This window comes from Artemia sp. Qi Xiang Cuo, chromosome 9 (genome assembly GCF_049724085.1).
Source record: "Artemia sp. Qi Xiang Cuo chromosome 9, ASM4972408v1, whole genome shotgun sequence".
NCBI classification, from domain to species: Eukaryota; Metazoa; Arthropoda; class Branchiopoda; order Anostraca; family Artemiidae; genus Artemia; species Artemia sp. Qi Xiang Cuo.
Window position 1 is genome coordinate 32,843,286 of NC_142802.1, and position 18,754 is coordinate 32,862,039.

The 18,754-nt window shown below is 35.7% G+C and overlaps 1 protein-coding gene across 1 annotated transcript in view; it reads right to left on the reverse strand.

Annotated features, from left to right (window-relative positions):
* LOC148948582 (uncharacterized) overlaps positions 1-18,754 on the reverse strand; it is a 225,656-nt gene that overhangs the window by 88,081 nt on the left and 118,821 nt on the right. Inside the window, exons 6-7 of the mRNA XM_089094481.1 lie at positions 9,547-9,658; positions 8,030-8,167 (exon numbers count right to left, since the gene is read on the reverse strand). Coding sequence (XP_088950607.1) covers positions 8,030-8,167; positions 9,547-9,658 — 250 coding nt within the window. The remainder of the gene's footprint in view (positions 1-8,029; positions 8,168-9,546; positions 9,659-18,754) is intronic.

The following is an 18,754-nucleotide window of genomic DNA, read 5'->3' on the forward strand; positions in this document are numbered from 1 at the left end:
CCTCTCTCAGACTATGGTCAAAATCAGATTCAGCTATTTCAGATTCTAGTTAACCACTTGTGAGCTGATAGTAGTGTCTGTAGTTGAGTGAATCTTGATAAATTCCCATTTCATATGTCTTTAACTCTAAAAAAATTTGATTTTATCTGTCACAGACTATAGTAAAAATATAATTCACCTATTTCTGACTCTACTAGATCACTTGTGAGCTGCAAGTAGCGTATAAGTTTGAGTTAATCTTGAAAAATTCTCACTTCAGATGTTTCTAACTCTAAAGGGAATTCTATTCATCTCTCTCACACTATGATAAAAATCTAATCAACCTATTTCAGACTCTAGTAAAAAACTTGTGAGTTGTTAGTAGTGCTGTGTTTGAGTGACTCTTTACATATTCCCGCTTCATATTTTCTAATTCTAAAAAGAATTAGATTCATCCCTCTCAGACTGTGTTAAAATCTGATACCACCTATTTTAGACTCTAGTAAACCACTTGTGAGCTGATAGTAGTGTTTGTGTTTGATTTAATCTTAATAAGCTCCCACTTTATATGTCTCTAACTCTAGAAAGAATCAGATTCATCGAAACCTAGTTCACATATTTCAGTCTCTAGTATACCACTTGTAAGCTGATAGTAGTGTCTGTGTCTGACTGGATCTTGATGAATTATCACTTCATATGTCTCTATCTCTAGAAAGAATCCCATTCATCTAAACCTAATTCTTCTGTTTCAGACTCTAGTATACCACTTGTGAGCTGATAGTAGTGCCCTTGTGTTAGTGAATTTTTATTAATTCTCACTTCATATGTCTCTAACTCAAATAAGAATTCGATTCATCTATACCTAATTTACCTATTTGAGACTCTAGTATACCACTTGTAAGCTGATAATAATATCTGTCTTACTGAATCAAGATAAATTCCCATTTCATATGTCTCTATCTCTATAAAGCTTTCGATTCGTCTAAGCCAATGTCACCCGTTTCAGACTCTAGTATACCACTTTTGAGCTAATAGTAGTTTCTGTGTCTATTGAATCTTGTGGAATTCCCACTTCATAAGTCTTTACCTCTAAAAATAATCTCCCTGTGTCTGGTTGAATCTTGATAAATGCCCACTTCATAAGTTTTTAACTCTGAAAAGAATCCGCCTGAATCTAACTGAATTTTGATAAATTCGTATTTTATATATCTCTAACTCTAAAGAGAATCCTACTCATCGTAATCTAATTCATTTATTTCAAACACTTGTGTGGTGATATTAGTGTTTGTTTCTGACTGAATCTTGATAAATTCCCACTTCATAAGTCTCTAGCTTTAAAAAGAATCTTACTGTGTCTGACTGAATCTTGATAGTTTCCCACTTCATAAGTCTCTCACTCTAAACAGAATCCGACTGTATCTGACTGAATGTTGATAAATTCCTACTTCATATATGTCTAATTTTAAGTAGGATCCTATTCACCTAAACCTAATACACCTATTTCAGACTCTAGTATATGACTTGTGTGGTGATAATAGTAACTGTGTCTGACTGAATCTTGATAAATTCCCACTTCAAACGTCTCTAACTCTAAAAAGAATCCGACTGTGTCTGACTGAATCTTGATAAAATCCTGTTTCATTTATCTCTAATTCTAATTAGAATCTGATTCGTCTAAACCTAATTCACCTATTTCAGGCTTTAGTATACCACTTGTTCGGTGATAGTAGTGCCTGTGTCTCACTGAATCTTGATAAATTCCCACTTCATAAGTCTCTAACTTTAAAAAGAATCCGACTGTTTCTGACTGAATCGTGATAAACTCCCACTTCATGTGTCTCAAACTCTAAACAGAATCCGATTCATCTAAACCTAATTAACCCATTTCAGACTCTAGTATACTACTTGTGAGCTGATAGTAGTGACTTTGTCTGACTCAATTTTGATAAATCCCTACTTCATATGTCTCTAAATCAAAAACAATTCGATTCATCTAAACATAACTCACCTATTTCAGACTACTATACCACTTGTAAGCTGTTAGTAGTGTATGTCTGACTTAATCATGATAAATTCCCAATTCATATGTCTCTATCTCTAGATAGAATTCTATTCATCTAAGCCAACCTTACCCGTTTCAGACTCTAAAATACCTCTTTAGAGCTAATAGTAGTCTCTGTGTCTCCTGAATCTTGAGGAATTCCCGCTTCATAAGTCTTTAACTCTAAAAAGAATCCGCCTGTGTCTGCCTGAATCTTGATAAATTCTTACTTCATAAGTCTCTAACTCTTAAAAAGAATCCGAGTTTGTCTGACTGGCTTTTGATAAATTCCTATTTCATATATCTCTAATTCTAAAGTATTCCATTCATCTAAACCTAATTCTCCTGTTTCAGACTGTATTATACCACTTGTGAGCTGATAGTAGTGTCTTCGTCTGACTCAATTTTGATAAATTCCTACCTTATATGTCTCTAACTCTAAAAACAATTCAATTCATCTAAACCTAACTTACCTACTTCAGACTACTATACTACTTGTAAGCTGTTAGTAGTGTCTGTCTGACTTAATCATGATAAATTCACAATTCATATGTCTCTATCTCTAGATAGAATTCGATTCATCTAAGCCAATATCACCCGTTTCAGACTCTAGTATACCATTTTTAAGCTAATAGTAGTCTCTGTGTCTCCAGAATCTTGAAGAATCCCCACTTCATAAGTCTTTAACTCTAAAAAGAATCCGCCTGTGTCTGGCTGAATCTTGATAAATTCTTACTTCATAAGTCTCTAACTCTTAAAAAGAATCCGAGTTTGTCAGACTGGAAATGGATAAATTCCTTTTTCATATATCTCTAATTCTAAAGTATTCTATTCATAATTCTCCTGTTTCAGACTATACCACTTGGTGGTAATACACATATTTCAGACTCTAGTATATGACTTGTGTGGTTTTATTAGTAACTGTGTCTGACTGAATCTTCATAAATTCCTCCTTCATATAGAATCCGATTCAGCTAAACCTAATTCACCTGTTTCAGACTCTAGTAAGCCACTTGTGTGCTTATAGTAGTGACTGTCTTTGACTGAATCTTGATAAATTGCCACTTCATAAGTCTCTAACTTTAAAAAGAATTCGACTTTTTCTGGCAGAATCTTGATAAATTCTTACTTCATATATCTCTAAAGAGAATCTGATTTATCTAAACCTAATTCACCCGTTTCAGCCTCTAGTAAACCACTTGGGAGCTGATAGTAGTGTCTCTGTCTGACTCAGTTTTGATAAATTACAACTTCATATGTCTCTAACTCCCAAAAACAATTCGATTCATCTAAACCTAATTCACCTATTTCACACTAGTATACCACTTGTAAGCTGTCAGTAGTGCCTGTCTGACTTAATTATGATAAATTCCCAATTCATATGTCTCTATCTTTAGATAGAATTCGATTCATCTAAACGTAATTCACCCGTTTCAGACTCTATTATACCACGTGTGAGCTGATAGTAATGTCTGTTTCTGACTGAATCTTGATGAGTTCCCACTTTGTATGTCTCTAGCTCTAAAAAGCATCCGACGGTGTCTGACTGAATCTTGATAAGTTCTTACTTCATAAGTCTCTAACTCTTAAAAAGAATCCGACTGTGTCTGACAGGATCTTGATAAATTCCTATTTCATACATCTCTAACTCTAAAGTATTCAATTCATCTAAACCTAATTATCCTGTGTCAGACTCTAGTATACCACTTGAGAGATGATAATAGTGTCTGTGTCTGACTGAGTTTTGATAAATTCCCAGTTCATATGTCTGTAAGTCTAAAACTAATTCGATTCATCTAAACCTAATTCGTCTATTTCAGACTGTTGTATATCACTTAGGAACTTATAGTTGTGACTGTGTGACTGAATTTTGATAAATTCCGGCTCATATGTCTCTAAAACTAAAAGAAATTCGATTCATCTAAACCTCATATTCCAACTTCATATGTCTTTATTCAATCTATTCAATACTTCATTCATTATCTTCTCATTCTTTTCCTTATCATTCTTTTTCTAAGAGCTTCCTTGTGACTTTTCACTTCCCCATTAATGTTTTTTTGTTTAACTACAGACTGAGCCGCACTCTGACTGAATCTTTACAAATTCCCGCTTCATATGTCTCCATATCTAGAAAGAATTCCATTCATCTAAACATGATTCTCCTGTTTCAGACTCTAGTATACTATTTGTGAGCGGATAGTAGTTTCCGTGTCTTAGTGAATTTTGATTAGTTCCCACTTCATAGGTCTCTTGCTCTTAAAAGAATTCGATTCATCTGAGCCTAATTCACCTGTTTCAGACACTAGTATACCACTTGTAACCTGATAGTAGTGTTTGTCTGACTGAATCATGATTAATTCCTGCTTCATATGTCTCTACCTCTAGAAGGAATTCGATTCATCTAAACCTAACTCTCCCGTATAAGACTCTAGTATACCACTTGTGAGCTGATAGTCTGAGAGTCTGTGTCTAACTGAATCCTTACAAATTTCAACTTCATAATTTTCTAACTCTAAAAAAATTCGAATTTGTCTGACTGAATTCTTGATAAATTCCTACTTCATATATCTCTATTTCTAAAGAGAATATGATTCATCCAAACCAAATTCACCTATTTCAGACTCTAGTATACCACTTGTGTGCTGATAGTAGTGACTGTTTCTGACTGAATCTTGATGAATTCTTAGTTCATATGTCTCTAACTGTAAAGGGAATCGAGTACATCTAAACCTAATATTCCAACTTCATATGCCTCTAACTCGAAAAAGAATCCAATTCTTCTAAACCTGATTCACCTATTTCAGACTCTAGTATACCACTTGCGAGCTGGTATTAGTGTCTGTGTCTGACTGAAATTTGTTCAATTCCCACTTCGTATGTCTCTAACTCGAAAAAGAATCCGATTCATCTAAGCCTGTTCAACTTTTTCAGAATCTAGTATATCCCTTGTTTGCTGATAGTAGTGTCTTTGTCTGATTGAATCTTGATGAATTCCCAATTCATATGTCTTTAACTCTAAATGGAATTCAATTTATCAAAACTGAGCTTGCTAGTAGTAACTATGTCTCTGAAAATTCCTGTTTTACAACTCCTACTTTTTAATATACATTCTAAACGTTTGACTTACTAGCGTGCCCTAAAAATAATGGAAACGTAACAAAGTAATGCATACAATATTTTTACTGGAATAACGAAAATTAGAATATCAACATAGAAGTATATTAGAAACATTATTATACATTATTCATATCATTGAACAACTTTGGACATTTTGAATCTGTTCCATAAAATAATTCATCATGTTCTCTCTTGATAGTTTAGATACTCTCTTCTCTTAGCTCAAAACCAGTAGAACAATCATTAGTCCATTTTGAGTCATTCACAACTTTTACTGTGGTGTCAGCTACAGGTTCAATATGCGTTTGGTTTTTGGTGTTAGTGGCTTCATTTACTATATCTGTTGGTATATGATCATTGGTTGTGATAATGTTCACATGCACTTTATTTCCCATCAATCCATCTTTATATTCATTAGTTATTATGTCTACGAATACCCTTTTTATTTTCCCTGCGATTTGACTGTCTATTATCATATTAATTTTATACAGGTAACAGTTCCGGTACGTATAAAAGATATGGTATTTAATATTGCTAGAAGAGTACGCGTGTCTTCTTTTTACCTTCCGTTGAATACTAATGCCCGAAAGATGGCAATTTGATTTATCAGCAAATAACGTGTTACCAGAACAATAAGCAAGAAGTTGCTCCTCTTCATCAGCTATTGTTTGTATGCTGGCATTCTCTTTGAATGGTATCATCTCTGGATATCTCACTCTCGCATATCCACCATCAGCAATGTTGAAATGTTTCAGTAGTCCAAAGACATTTAGTCTCTCACTGTCATGACAACGCACGCATATTTTTCCAATAGTGTTACCCCTAATGCTTGTTTCACAGTTCAAATATTTGTCTTAGTCAGCATTCAACGCAGCGAAAACCTTATCATGTGCACACACTTTTTTTCGAATATTTCATGTTCACTTTTTTAAAAATATGATACAAGTGTTTATCCTTCCAATATACGAAAAATACTGATTGAATACATACGATAAACTAAGTAGTGTCAATGACCATGCAAAGAGTACTACGGGTCGGCCGCACAAAAAAATATCCAAAAACTATGTTCACCAGTCCGAAAATTCTAAATGCCAAAAAAATTAACTCGTGACATTTTTAAAATACAAAATGAAAATGGTATGCATATGATACAGGTGATTTTTCGTTCTAGAAAAACTATATTTGTAATGACATTTTTACTTATTTTTGTTATTTTTTAGTTACTTTTTTTTCTCTTTTATTTCAATGATATTGAAATTCTATTCTTGGCGCTGTCGATGACCAGCCACAGAGTACCACTAGTGCAGCCATATAAACAACGTAAATTAAAGTTGAATAATTTCCAAGTCCAAAAAATTCAGCCCAAAAAAAGAAAAGTGCTACTACAAACATTAATTTTCTAATAGTAAAAACCACGACTAACGTATCTATATCATTCTCATTTTGTATTTTGAATATATTAAATGTGATTCTTTAAGTATATTTTACATCATTTTAATACATGAAAAAAAATTAGAAAAATTTCTATGTTAAGAAAATACAAAAAAAAGTTAAAAAAAAGTTCCAAAAATAAAAAAACTTGAAAAAAGTATAAGGTACGTTGGGGGAGGGGCTAAGACATTGGACTAAGGGGTATTGGGGCCCCTGGAGGTTGGGGCATCGATTACTAAGGGCTGTCGTATCATTACCTAAAATTTACACGACTTTATTAGTTTCTACTTTATGCAAACTCCAATACTAAACAATTTTTATATTAGCTGCAAACCTTAATTCGTATATTATAGCAACCACAGCCAAGAAGTGAAGTTGGGTTGATCCTAATCGGTTTTCTATACTTGAATCAATTGACTTGTGAAGGATAAATATATGCTAATTATATTCTAATATATCTATAATATTGCATGGGAATCAGCATTCCCTGAGAATTACCCTTAGTTGGTAAGCAATAAAAATTTCAACCCTTTACCGGTTTCATTCAATCCAAATAAAAAAAAATGTTCGTATTATTGTCTTTTGGATTTATAGCTCCATCACTACTTGATTTCTAAGGATTGTTCTGTATGTGATTAAAATTTCAACCCTTTGAGCTAATCATATTCTGACAGGTTTGGATTTATCTTGATATTCTTGCCCAGGTGTGAATCATACAGATGAAATACCTTTTGCTATTTGTCTTTATGTGGCCCAATGACCCAAATTATGGTTTCTCCGTCAAAATTTTTATATCCACACATGAGGCACAAGAAATCGATTGTGTAAGAATTTATTGCACTACTAACTCTCAAGAGAGTACAGCTAGAGAGTACAGTTAAATTCAAGAGTGTCTGGCCTTGATACAGTTCACTGATTCTCAAAAGTACCTGACCTTGATACAGTTCATAGATTCTCAAGAGTACCTGGCCTTGATAGAGTTCACCGATACTCAAAATTGCCTTTAAAAGGTGCCAAGGAAAGATACTTTTTGCTACCTGTCTTTATTTAGGTCAATTACTCAGATTATGGTGTCTCCATCAAGTTTTTCATATCCACGCTCAAGGCTAAGGAAATCGATTGTGTAAGAATTCATTGCACTACTAACTCTCAAGGCTAGAGAGTACAGTAACATAAGAGTGTCTGGCCTTGATACAGTTCTCGCCATCTCAAGAGCGTCTGCCCTTGATACAGTTCACTGATTCTCAAGAGCGCCTAGCCTTGATAGAGTTCACTGATTCTCAACAGCGTAGGGAATGACCTTGACTATGGCGGCGGTAGTGTCCAGATGACACAATCTATTTATTTTATCAAATATTTTAAATCATATTAAACATCTCGATGTTTCAGGGGACAGGTAAAAAAAAAACTTTGGTATGTGCCTGGTGTTAGATTAATATAAGAAAAAAATAAAATTCTCACCATATTCCCTTCAAGTCTGTGGATTAGTATTTCAACTTCGTCTGCCGTTGTTGCAGTCAAAATAATTTGCAAGAAATTTATTGGAATGTCCTTAGTTCCAGTGGCAACAGCTATCTCAACTACTTTCGAAATAGCTCCCTAGGTAAAGATTGTTCTTGTTTAAAGCATCATTGATATCCTTTCAAATTTTAGTTTCTTTTATGAAACCTAATTGCTACATGCGTCTGTATACAAAAAAACAAATACCCTTACCTTAGCAAATAGTAATAGAATTTTGAAGAAATTGTGCTGTAAAGATTAAAGGGTTTTTTATACTTAATTTTGCTAAGTATAAAAGTGTCTATACACTTAATTCTGGTGGAATTTAAATTCTGCTAAGGCTTCAAAAGTAAGGCCTTGGAAAATTAATCATGGAAGAGTACTCTTTACGAAAAGAAAAATATATTAACTTAGCGAAATATTCCAGGTTAGTTGAAAAACTCTTAAAAAATTTGTAAGCCTGAAAATATTACCTAAATACAGAACAATTTCATTTCGGAGTTGAATAAATTTTTGAAATTAAAAATATTCGCTATATAAACGGATATATTCGATTCCATTAGTGTTAAATGCATGTCTTTTCCACAAATTTCTGCGTTATTTAATCTATTTGAGTGTTTTGTCATTTCAATTCTATGTACTTTATACACACTAATAGTGAAAGATTTAAATAAAATAATGACAATCACAATAAAAGAAAATATAAAAAGTGTTAAGCATCAGAGATCTAAATGAAATACGCATATGTCTAAATCAAATTGAAAATCTACATTTGAATAGTCTACATCAAGTGCAAAGAACAGAAGAACAGTGGTATTCTATGGGAATGCAATAGGATTGAGTGATAAGGTAATAATGGTTAATAATAGAATCGGTCGCTACTAAAACGAAAAATTCGAACGTAATAGAGTAGTAAAAAAGAAATAGAAAAAGGATCTATTTTAATTATTTTTTGTAATCTTTTGGTAAAAAAAAGGTGAAGAAACAACAAAGAAGCATAAAAATTGGAATTTAATGACAATAGTCGAGTTCCTTATTGGGGTGTTAGAGTATTTTTTTACAAAGTAAATCTGAGATAACAACAAGAGTTGGCTACGAAATGTGTTAATTCATCTTATCAATACCAGAAAAACCTTCGCACCATGGAATTTGTTCTTTCCAGAGCCAAAAATATTTTTAAAGACATATGTCATTCTGTAAATAGTTATCCTTGGGCTAAAATTAGGTTCTTCCCCTTAAAGTTTGCAAATCGGATAACCTATTGTTTAACAATCCATGATTAACAGGAATGTAAAGAGTTTGTTGAGGTCCTAACAGTATGATTTAAATAGGAGGTGTAGCTTAGATATGATCAATTTTCATCCTCAAGTTGTCATGTAAAAAAAAAATCAGTTTATTCTAGCAAAAGAACTCCCTTCTTAGAAACATCGATAAATTTAGCGTGTCAATTTTTTTTTTTTGCCCAGGTAGAAACGTACCAGCTTGTGCTTAGCTTTATTGTAAGCCCTTTGAAGAAGGATTAAATCCATTGATTCGCCATTTGATTCTTTTTGCTGTCCCCATGAGTGCCCAGGTCGATAGAGAGTCGTCCTATAAACAAAATTTCTAGTATTTGAGTGTTTATGGAGTGAGCTAGAGAAAGAGACACAGAGAGAGATAAAAATACAGAAAGAGAGAGAAAGAGAGATAGAGAGAGAGAGAGAGCGAGAGAGAGAGAGATAGAGAGAGAAAGAGAGAGAGAGAGAGAGAGAGAGAGACAGAGACAGAGAGAGAGAGAGAGAGAGAGAGAAAGAGAGAGAGAGAGAGAGTGACTGACAGACAGACGGAGAGGGAAAGAGAGCGATAATAAAACGAACAGAAGAAAGGGAAAATTGGATTAACCAATCATAGACAACCAAATAACGCTCTCTAAGTAAAGAACGATAAGGCTTTAATTTATTATTGTTATGTTTTGTTTTCATTTCACCAGGCTGATTCTTATGGAAGAAGTCGTAGAAATTTCGCAGGGGGCTCACCCGATTGAAAATCAAAACTTCAAGCGCCCCTTTTAAAAGCCAAAAGGATAGGAGGGCAACCAGACTCTCTTCTTTAAATACAGGTCAAAATTTTGAGGTAGCCATTTGTTTCAAAATAGTCAAAAGGAGTAATAACCATGCCTCTTGGGTTGACAATGCCCCCCACAGCCCTTGGGGCAGGGGTCGTAAATATTTCAAGCTGCCTATCGTTTACAAGTAGGATTTATTATTAGGAAAGTGGAGTGTTTGATCCTGGCGATGTCTGAGAAGGCTAAGGAAATTAAGGTGCGAATTTTAGTGAATGTTGAGGGAGATATTGAACCAAGTCAAATCGAGCAACGTAGATGCAGGTCGTCAATAGGGCGGATCTGTGATGTTTCAGGAACGGAAAATCACAAGGCAATTTGAGGGGAATGTAAAACTAAATAAAAAAAAACTATATTCATGCAGGATTCCGCAATATCTCAGGAATAGCTAAGGGTATGAAGTTCGAATTACCTGGGTAGGTTTGGTGGACATTGAGCTAAATCAAAACGCTAAGTGTATTCTGGTTGTCCAAAGGGCATGTGTGCAATACCTAAGGCATGGCTAAGAGTCGTGGGTTGGAACTTTCAGGGAACGTTAACTATTATTATTATAATTTATGAAAAACCCGTCATACAAAGAAAGGAGAAGACAGCAATAAAGGAAAAAAAGAAGAAATACAGACTAAAGGCAAAAACATACACTTAAAAAAACACAACAAAGACATCTTTAATACTGGGCCAGTACCGGCGATCAAGAATGGTTTAACTTCGTCAAACGGGAATTATAATCACGAATTTTCTTTTCCAAAGCTATAATAGGGTCAGCAATGCTAAGTTTTTTTTAAATAGATAAGAGTTGTGGGTCCAAGGGGGAAAACGTAAAATATATTTTGCGAACCATAAGAAAACTGAACGAATTTTTTAATAGTCAGATTTTGGGAGCATTTTTCAAAACGTTGATATGTACATATAATGTGGTAAAGCGACAAATTTGAAAATTTTCGAAAGAAGACGGCGGTTGAAGCGTAACTTATTCGTAATAAAAGAAGTATTTAAGTTAGTGCAGGTGACATAAAAGTTTTAATTTAAGTGAAAAGATTATTATGTCACCGAGAGGAGAGGAGGTAGGATTTAAAAAAAAAAAAAGAAGTGTAACTTATTCGTTACAAAAGAAACATATGATAACCCAACTGTACGCTCAATGTGAGCAATTGATAGTTGTGGCGTGTGCATTATTGATGAACCAATGGAAAGCACCGAGGTAGGTGATATAATCTACTCGCTTAATACTACAATTTCCAAGAGGAATATACCCCGGTGACGCTTGCTTCCAGTTGAAGAATGCAGCTTCGGACTTTTCAGTATTGAACTGAAGACCTAGTTTTGCATACTCGGATTGTAGCGTTTCGAAAATCTCGCTAATGCGCATGATAGTGCCGCTCAGATTCAGAATGTCGTCTGCATAACATCTGAGAGATAAATCAAGACCGATAAAGATGAAAGATGAGGGAACAGCCGACTGTGCATCAAGAATTCCATTATTGAAGAGTGAAGGGGAAGAAACAGCACCTCGACGGGTACCTTTTTCGACTCTGACAAAAATATCAGAGGCTGGTAAGTAGACTTGAGAGACATCAGCTTTAGATAATGGGTGAAGTATTAGGTGAACTTTAAAACGACAATAAATGTCTCAAAGGGCTCTGATATATGACGGGCTCACTCCAGGTTTTGCTGCATGGAGTAGCATAGCGGCGTTAGTGAGAGAATCGAACGCTTTAAGAAAATCGTGCCCGGCTAACATAAGAGCTTTAACTGATGCACCAGCATCGACCAATGCGTCCGTGACAACCGAAAAAACGTGGGCACAACAGAGATGTGGTTGGAATCCAAACTGGTAAGGTGGAACATAGCGTCTCGTGTTCAGATGGTCCATGAACAGAAGTTAGAAAACCTTACAGAAGGTAGTAGCCACCGTTTTAGGGTGGAAAGACGAGCACTGGGTGGCAAGTTTACCTTTCTTTGGAATTTGAGTGAGACCTCCAGTCGAGAAAGAAGAAGGTACAGCTTCTTGGGTAACAATCATCTACATAAAAAAATCAATATGGTTTACCAGCAGATCGCTTCCATGCAGAATGTGAAGAGTGCTCACTTTATCGATGTCAGAAGATTTCTTACGTTTTAGGCGTTGGATTTCTCGCATTACAAAACCAACCGAAACAGCAAAATTGTCGATAAGAAAACTAGACAGAAATGTATCAAGCGTATCTACATATTTGGACTGTAGGGCGGCATCTGTTGGCGAGAATTCAGAAGAAAAGTATGAATTCCACTCGGAATCAGGAACATGTTGAGCAGATAGGCGGGCGCTAGGAGAATATCTTGATACATTTCTCTAGAAGGAAGGTTGGGACAGAGAAGCTCGCTGGTACGTCTCTTAAACTATCTGGCTCATTTGGATAGATATTTCTCTTGCAAACTTTTTTTTGGTAGTAAGACGAATGTCAGAAACCCAGCCAGAGCAAGGACAATCACACTGGAGCCACAAATGGTTCCAAAATTTGAATTTTCTCCAAGCTTAAACTAGGCTAGGAATACTCGACCAATGCTTCGTTGCATTTTCCCCACATCACAGGGCAAGGCAAATTTGTGCAAGATAGATATCTAGCCAAACCCGTATTTCATGTACATCAGCTTGCGTATTTCTTATAAGCAGCTGGAACGGAACATGAATTTTGTGTAGGACAAAATTAGCAACTGTTGCGAAAAAATCATCTTGGATGCTTTTCCAATCCCTGCAAAATTGGGCCTGTGGCTGTTGCGGTTGTGGGGTGGAAATAGACTGAGCAAAAGGAAAAGAAATAGATGGAATATTGCAAAGTAGTCTGATAGTTGGAAGTCAGTAACGACGTGAACAAGTGACTCTTGAAGATTTGCAGAAGAAACTGCATGGTCAAGGTTAGACACGTGACTTGAATTCTGTGTGTAGGTGTAATCAATATCCTTCGGCAAGATCCTAAATCAATTGTCAAAAATAACAGACAAAACAGAAGCACGCAATAACGAGGAATCAGTTAAATTACACCTAAAATCTATGATAATTTGACAACACTTATCTAACTGGCAAAACTTTGAAAGGTAACACCATAGTTTCTCACACGCAGAAGTAAATAAAAATTCCGATAGGTCATTGCAGTAATCCGTCAGAAGATGGTCATTTACAATAACATACTCTTCTGCACGGACAGCAATAAAAAAATCACATGAATCAAAAATACTTGACCGGCACGAGGTCCTAACAAGCATCTCAATACCACCCGAGGGGGGGGGGCACTGGACGCGGATCGTTTTGTGGGCACCGAATAGCTATGACTCGTCAAAAAATGTTCTTGCAAGCAAAATATGTCGCAGTTCGAAAGCAAACGTTTTATCATAGGAAGTTTCACTAAAACTCCACCATTAATATTGCACCAACGTACAGCTTGCACAGTAGTTGACAGGTCCATATCATATCATAGGATTTGCTAGTTGATTGTTGTTACTGAGACACTTTACGCTGTAACAAGTATGGCCGGCAACTTTGCATTCTAGATAGAACATTTCTTCCAATCACGGAGAGGCATTGTTAGAGGTATGATCACATTTTCCACAGCGATAGCAGAGGGCCCGATTGGAGCACTGCAAGGCCAGATGCCCAGTTTTATGACACGAGAAACAACGCTTTGGGAGATATAGAAATGCTTGTGCAGAAAGCTTTTTGTAGCCAACTTTCACAGACACTTTCAATAACTGATCCAGGTTTTGTTTTGAATAAAAGTAGACCTTGAACAGAAAGTAGACCTTCAAACTTTCACGCAGTTTGGTACAAGCGATTTGACTTGATTCTCATCGTATTCGGTCGTTACCTCTTTCAGGACCCCTATAAACTGTGGGGATAACACACTCAACGAGATACCTGAGGTACTATTCTTAGCATTCTCGGCAATTTTGTTCGCTGCATGCTTTGACTTAACAACAAGTTTCCATTCTGAAGCCGATATTTTAAATTCAATTATTTCGCCTGAGGCCTCAGGGAAAGCTTAATTGACAAAATCCTCATGAGCACTAGGTGAGGCCAGAATTGCAGGACAGTTTTTTAGTACAACGACAAACGCAGGAGCTGGGGCAGGGTTAGTTCTTACGTTGGTATCAATTCTATCTGGTCAAACTGGACCCGAAGGGGTTGCGTTCTCTTAAAAGCCATCAATTTTTCGAGAGAGTTCATTAACTTTCGAGACTAAGGTAGCCGAGACTGCCTCCCCGATTGTTGGGGTTTCAGATGGCGAGAAGATCACAAAATTGGGATAGGCACATTATCCTTTGCCGCCTGATTTAACTGTTTACATATGTTAAATACATTATCTTCATCCTTCGCATGTTTCACACATCGGCTCTGAATATTCAGCTCCTTATACAAAAACTCTTTAGCACTGATAATAGTACCATGATAAAAAAAACTTACAGCTTTTCCGATAATCATATCAATTTTTGCACCATCAATCATGGACCTGGCGACAAGGTTCAGCAACGGATTTAAAAAAACCTTCCTATTTTGATCGGCTATTGCGCAATCTAAATACCAAACAGTTCGTAGTAACGAACTATAATTAAAGAGCGACCCGGCTCACTAGTAGCTGAAACTCTAAAAACAGAATTTCGATACCAATAGATCCATCAAAAGAATTAGATTTTTATGCTGATATCAAATATATAAGTTTCATGAAGTTTAGCATTACCCATCAAAAATTACGCGCCTGAGAAAATTAGCCTTATATTTGAAAAAAAGGGGGAAACACCCCCTAAAAGTCAAAGATTTTCAGTTTTAATGAAAATCACATTATCACATTCAGCGTATCAGAGAACTCTAATACAGAAGTTTCAAGCTCCTATATGCAAAATGTGGAATTTTGTATTTTTTGTCCGAAGAAAGATCACGGATGTGTGTTTATTTGTTTTTTTGTTTCTTTGTTTTTTTTCCCCGGGGGTGATCGTTTCGACCCAGTGGTCCTAGAATATTGAAGCAGGGCTTATTCGAACAGAAATTAAAAGTTCTAGTAACCTTTTTAAGTGACCAAAGAAAATTTAGGGCAACTATGCCCCTCCCATGCTCATTTTTTACCCAAAGTCACCTGATCAAAATTTTGAGATAGCTGTTTTGTTCAACATGTTAGAAAAGACAATGACTGTGTCTTTAGATAAGATAAGATATTTATTTCGAAAAATGACTATCACAAGCCCCGAAGGGCCGAATTCCCATTTCGGAGTCATATAATAAAAAAGACATAGAAATAGCACGACAACTAAAAAACTGGCTAAACAATGCCAAAAAAAAACAATGTGAAAAAGGCAAAGCCATTCATTAGTCTAAAAAACAAAAAGTGTCAAATGTAAGAAAGTTAAAAAGGCACAAATTAAAACAAAACCAAAAAAGAAAATTGAGATAAAAATAATGTTAAAAAGGTTTAAAAGAGAATATATAAAAAGGGGAGGGAACGGAAGAGCCAAACGGAAACCACCATGGGTATCACCAGTAAAAAAAAAAAAAAAAAAACTAGTGGTTTATTTGATCAGTAATGAAGGGGACAAAGGATTTTTTATATCTGGAGGTAGAACAACGGATGGGGGACAAGATAGGGATGGGTTCAGAGACAGTACTTGGCAGGCGGTGTCTTGATGGGGAGTGTCTTTTGGGGAAAATGTTTTCCGTGCGAGGGTTTATTATTGCATTTTTTGCGTAACGGAGGCACAGCGTTCCTCTCCTGTGCTCAAGAGTTTCCAGTTTGGCTTTTTTTAGAAGGAGTGAATATGGTACCAAAGTTTCGTTAAAAATTATTCTTAGGGCTCTTTTTTGAATAGATTAAATTTTATATGATTAATAACGGGAGATGCTAGGATGCCAAACTGGACAAGCATATTCAAGATGCGGGCGGACAAAGGAAGTACAAATCCTTAAAGAATGGGATGGGGGGATGTTAAATTTATTCAAGAGCTTAAAGAGAGACATGGACGTATTAGCTCTATGGACAGTATCTTTCACGTGGATATCCCACTTTAAATTAGAGGAAATTGTAATCCCAAGTAATTTAAAGGAAGACACAGAAATATTTGGGGGGATAGGGTCAAGGAATGCGGGAATAGATTTCAAGAAATTTATCGTCATTATATTTGATTTAGTGGAATTTACTTTCATATTTAGGTCCTTAGCTTCATCCGAAATGTGGGATAAAATTTCAAGGGGGTCACTTTTAATATTCCTTTGACATACTTCGAGGATCATCAAGTCATCCACGTATTTCTACCTTTGGGGGAATTCTTTACCGATATCATTAATCACGACTAGAAATAAAAGTGGTCCCAATAAGGTTCCTTGAGGAATTCCACAATATATAGGGAGGGGTTAGAGAAAATATTTTTGTATTTAACAACTTGGGATCTATTTGAAAGAAACGATATAGCAATATTTACTAACAGAGGATCTAGTTTATAGTTAAACAGTAATGAACGAATAAGTATGGTGTGGTCAACCAGGTCAAAAGCTTTTTGTAAATCAACTAAGACAAGGTTCAGCCAGACATTTGGTTTATCAATGTTACTCACGAGGGTATGTAGTCAGTGCACAAGGTAATGGGAGGTGGAAGTTTTCTTTAAGTTACCAAACTGCCGGGTGTCAATAAGCGGACAAATTTTATCCTTAAGCTAGTCACAGAGGAAACCTTCATAAAGTTTGGAAAAAACAGAAGTGAGCGTAATGGGGCGAATGTTGGCGAAAGTCAGACTGGCGCATTTTTTAGGGACAGGTGTTATAAAACCTTGTTTCCAGCAACATGAGAATTTACCACATTTTGTGATGTGGTTGAAGATATTTGATAAAGGCTCAGCAATTTTGTCCGAAAAGGCTTTAATTAAGTCAACTGGGATGTCCAAGGGACAAATACATGATTTTCTAGGCTTAAGAATTTTGTTTATAACATCAGAAGGAGAAATAAAGGGGAAGGAAGTATTGGGAGGAATAGTTGGACTTGAGCCAGTGAAAGGGGGAGACTTTGCACGATGGAAGCAAGGTACAAGTTCAGATCGTTGGCAGTCTTATTAGGGGGTTCAGGGAAATGAAAATCAATTTCGGAAGGACTTTTTCCGCATATTTCTTTTATTTTTCTGTACCATTGCTTGGGCTTGTTAGAACATAGATCTTTGACTTTATTATTATAATAATTAGAAGCTGCTTTTCTTAATTTTTTCTTTAGGAACTTCCTTAGACTATTAGCCTCAGTAATGCGACCTGCTTTGAAAAAGTTGATTTTTTTTTCTTATAAGTTTTTTAAAAGACTCGGTAACATAAGGCTTATCTGTAGAACACGTTTTAAATTTTTTCTCAGGGAAGTGGAATTCATAATTACTCCTCAATAGATTTTGGAGGGACAAAGCCATGTAGTCAAAGTCATTTGTTTGATACACAGTGGACCAATTTTCAGTAGTAATCCAAGAGCAAAAATTTAAAAGTTCTGAGTCCGTGAGTGTTATATAAGCGTTTTAATTTATATAAAACGACTGTTTAACTTTGGCCAGCGGAGATAGGAAAAGGCTAAAGTGGTAACTATTCCCTAGGGGGGGCAGAGTGGAGACGGGTTCGTAAAACTTCGAAAGATTAGTGCAAATTAAATCAAGAGTAGTATTGCCTTTAGTAGTAGGGACATTAATGACCTGTTTTAAATTAAAAGCGTTACATGTAGAATCAAGTCTTATATCGTTTGCGTCACCCATCAGGAAAATTCCTGCATTTGGGTATTTAGATAGTACAAAGTCAGCACTTACATGTAATTTTTCAATAAAATTTATTTTGTCAGCGGATCTCTGATTAGGGGAGTAATAAAAACAACACAGGACAATTAAATTAAAAGGACGCGGCAAGACTTTAGGTCGAACACACACCCACATAACTTCATCAAAGTGATTTAGACACGGAATTGAGATTTCACTTGGATATAAATCATTACGGATAAAGAACAGAATTCCGCCACCTTTCTTACCCAGAGGGTGGTTTACAGGTCTCAGTTTAATAAATTGAGAAAAATTGTTAATCTTTAACATGTGCAAATTTTGAGCTTAAACTTCAGTAATAGCGATTACATCTAATCTATATATTTTAGAATGGGTGTCTAATTCATTGAGTTTTTCAAAGTTAAGGATTTCAGCGTTGCTCAACAAAAGTTTGGGTAATCGAAAGCGACTTGTGAAGGTACCGTTTTTACACTTTACTTTTTTTATATCACAGATGCAGTCAGGGGTTCTAGTGGACTTCTTGACGGGGGATACACTTGGATAGTGAGAACAACAATTATTAAATGCAAAAGGTCTCAGACCAGAGTCACCCTGGTAGGGTGGGCACGAGGGATTAAACCCATGGGTCGGAGGTGGGAAAATAAGGGAGGGAAATGAGATGGTGGTATTTTCAGGGAGTTAAACTTGGGAGGGGTTAACTGGAGTGTTAAGAGGGAAAGGATTTTACTGGGAATATGGGTTTTTTTTCTGGGTGGTAACGGTGGAAGTTTTTTGAGTGAGCAGGAAGGATTTGGGATAAAAAAGGATGAGTATGTGCTGGCGAGCTAATT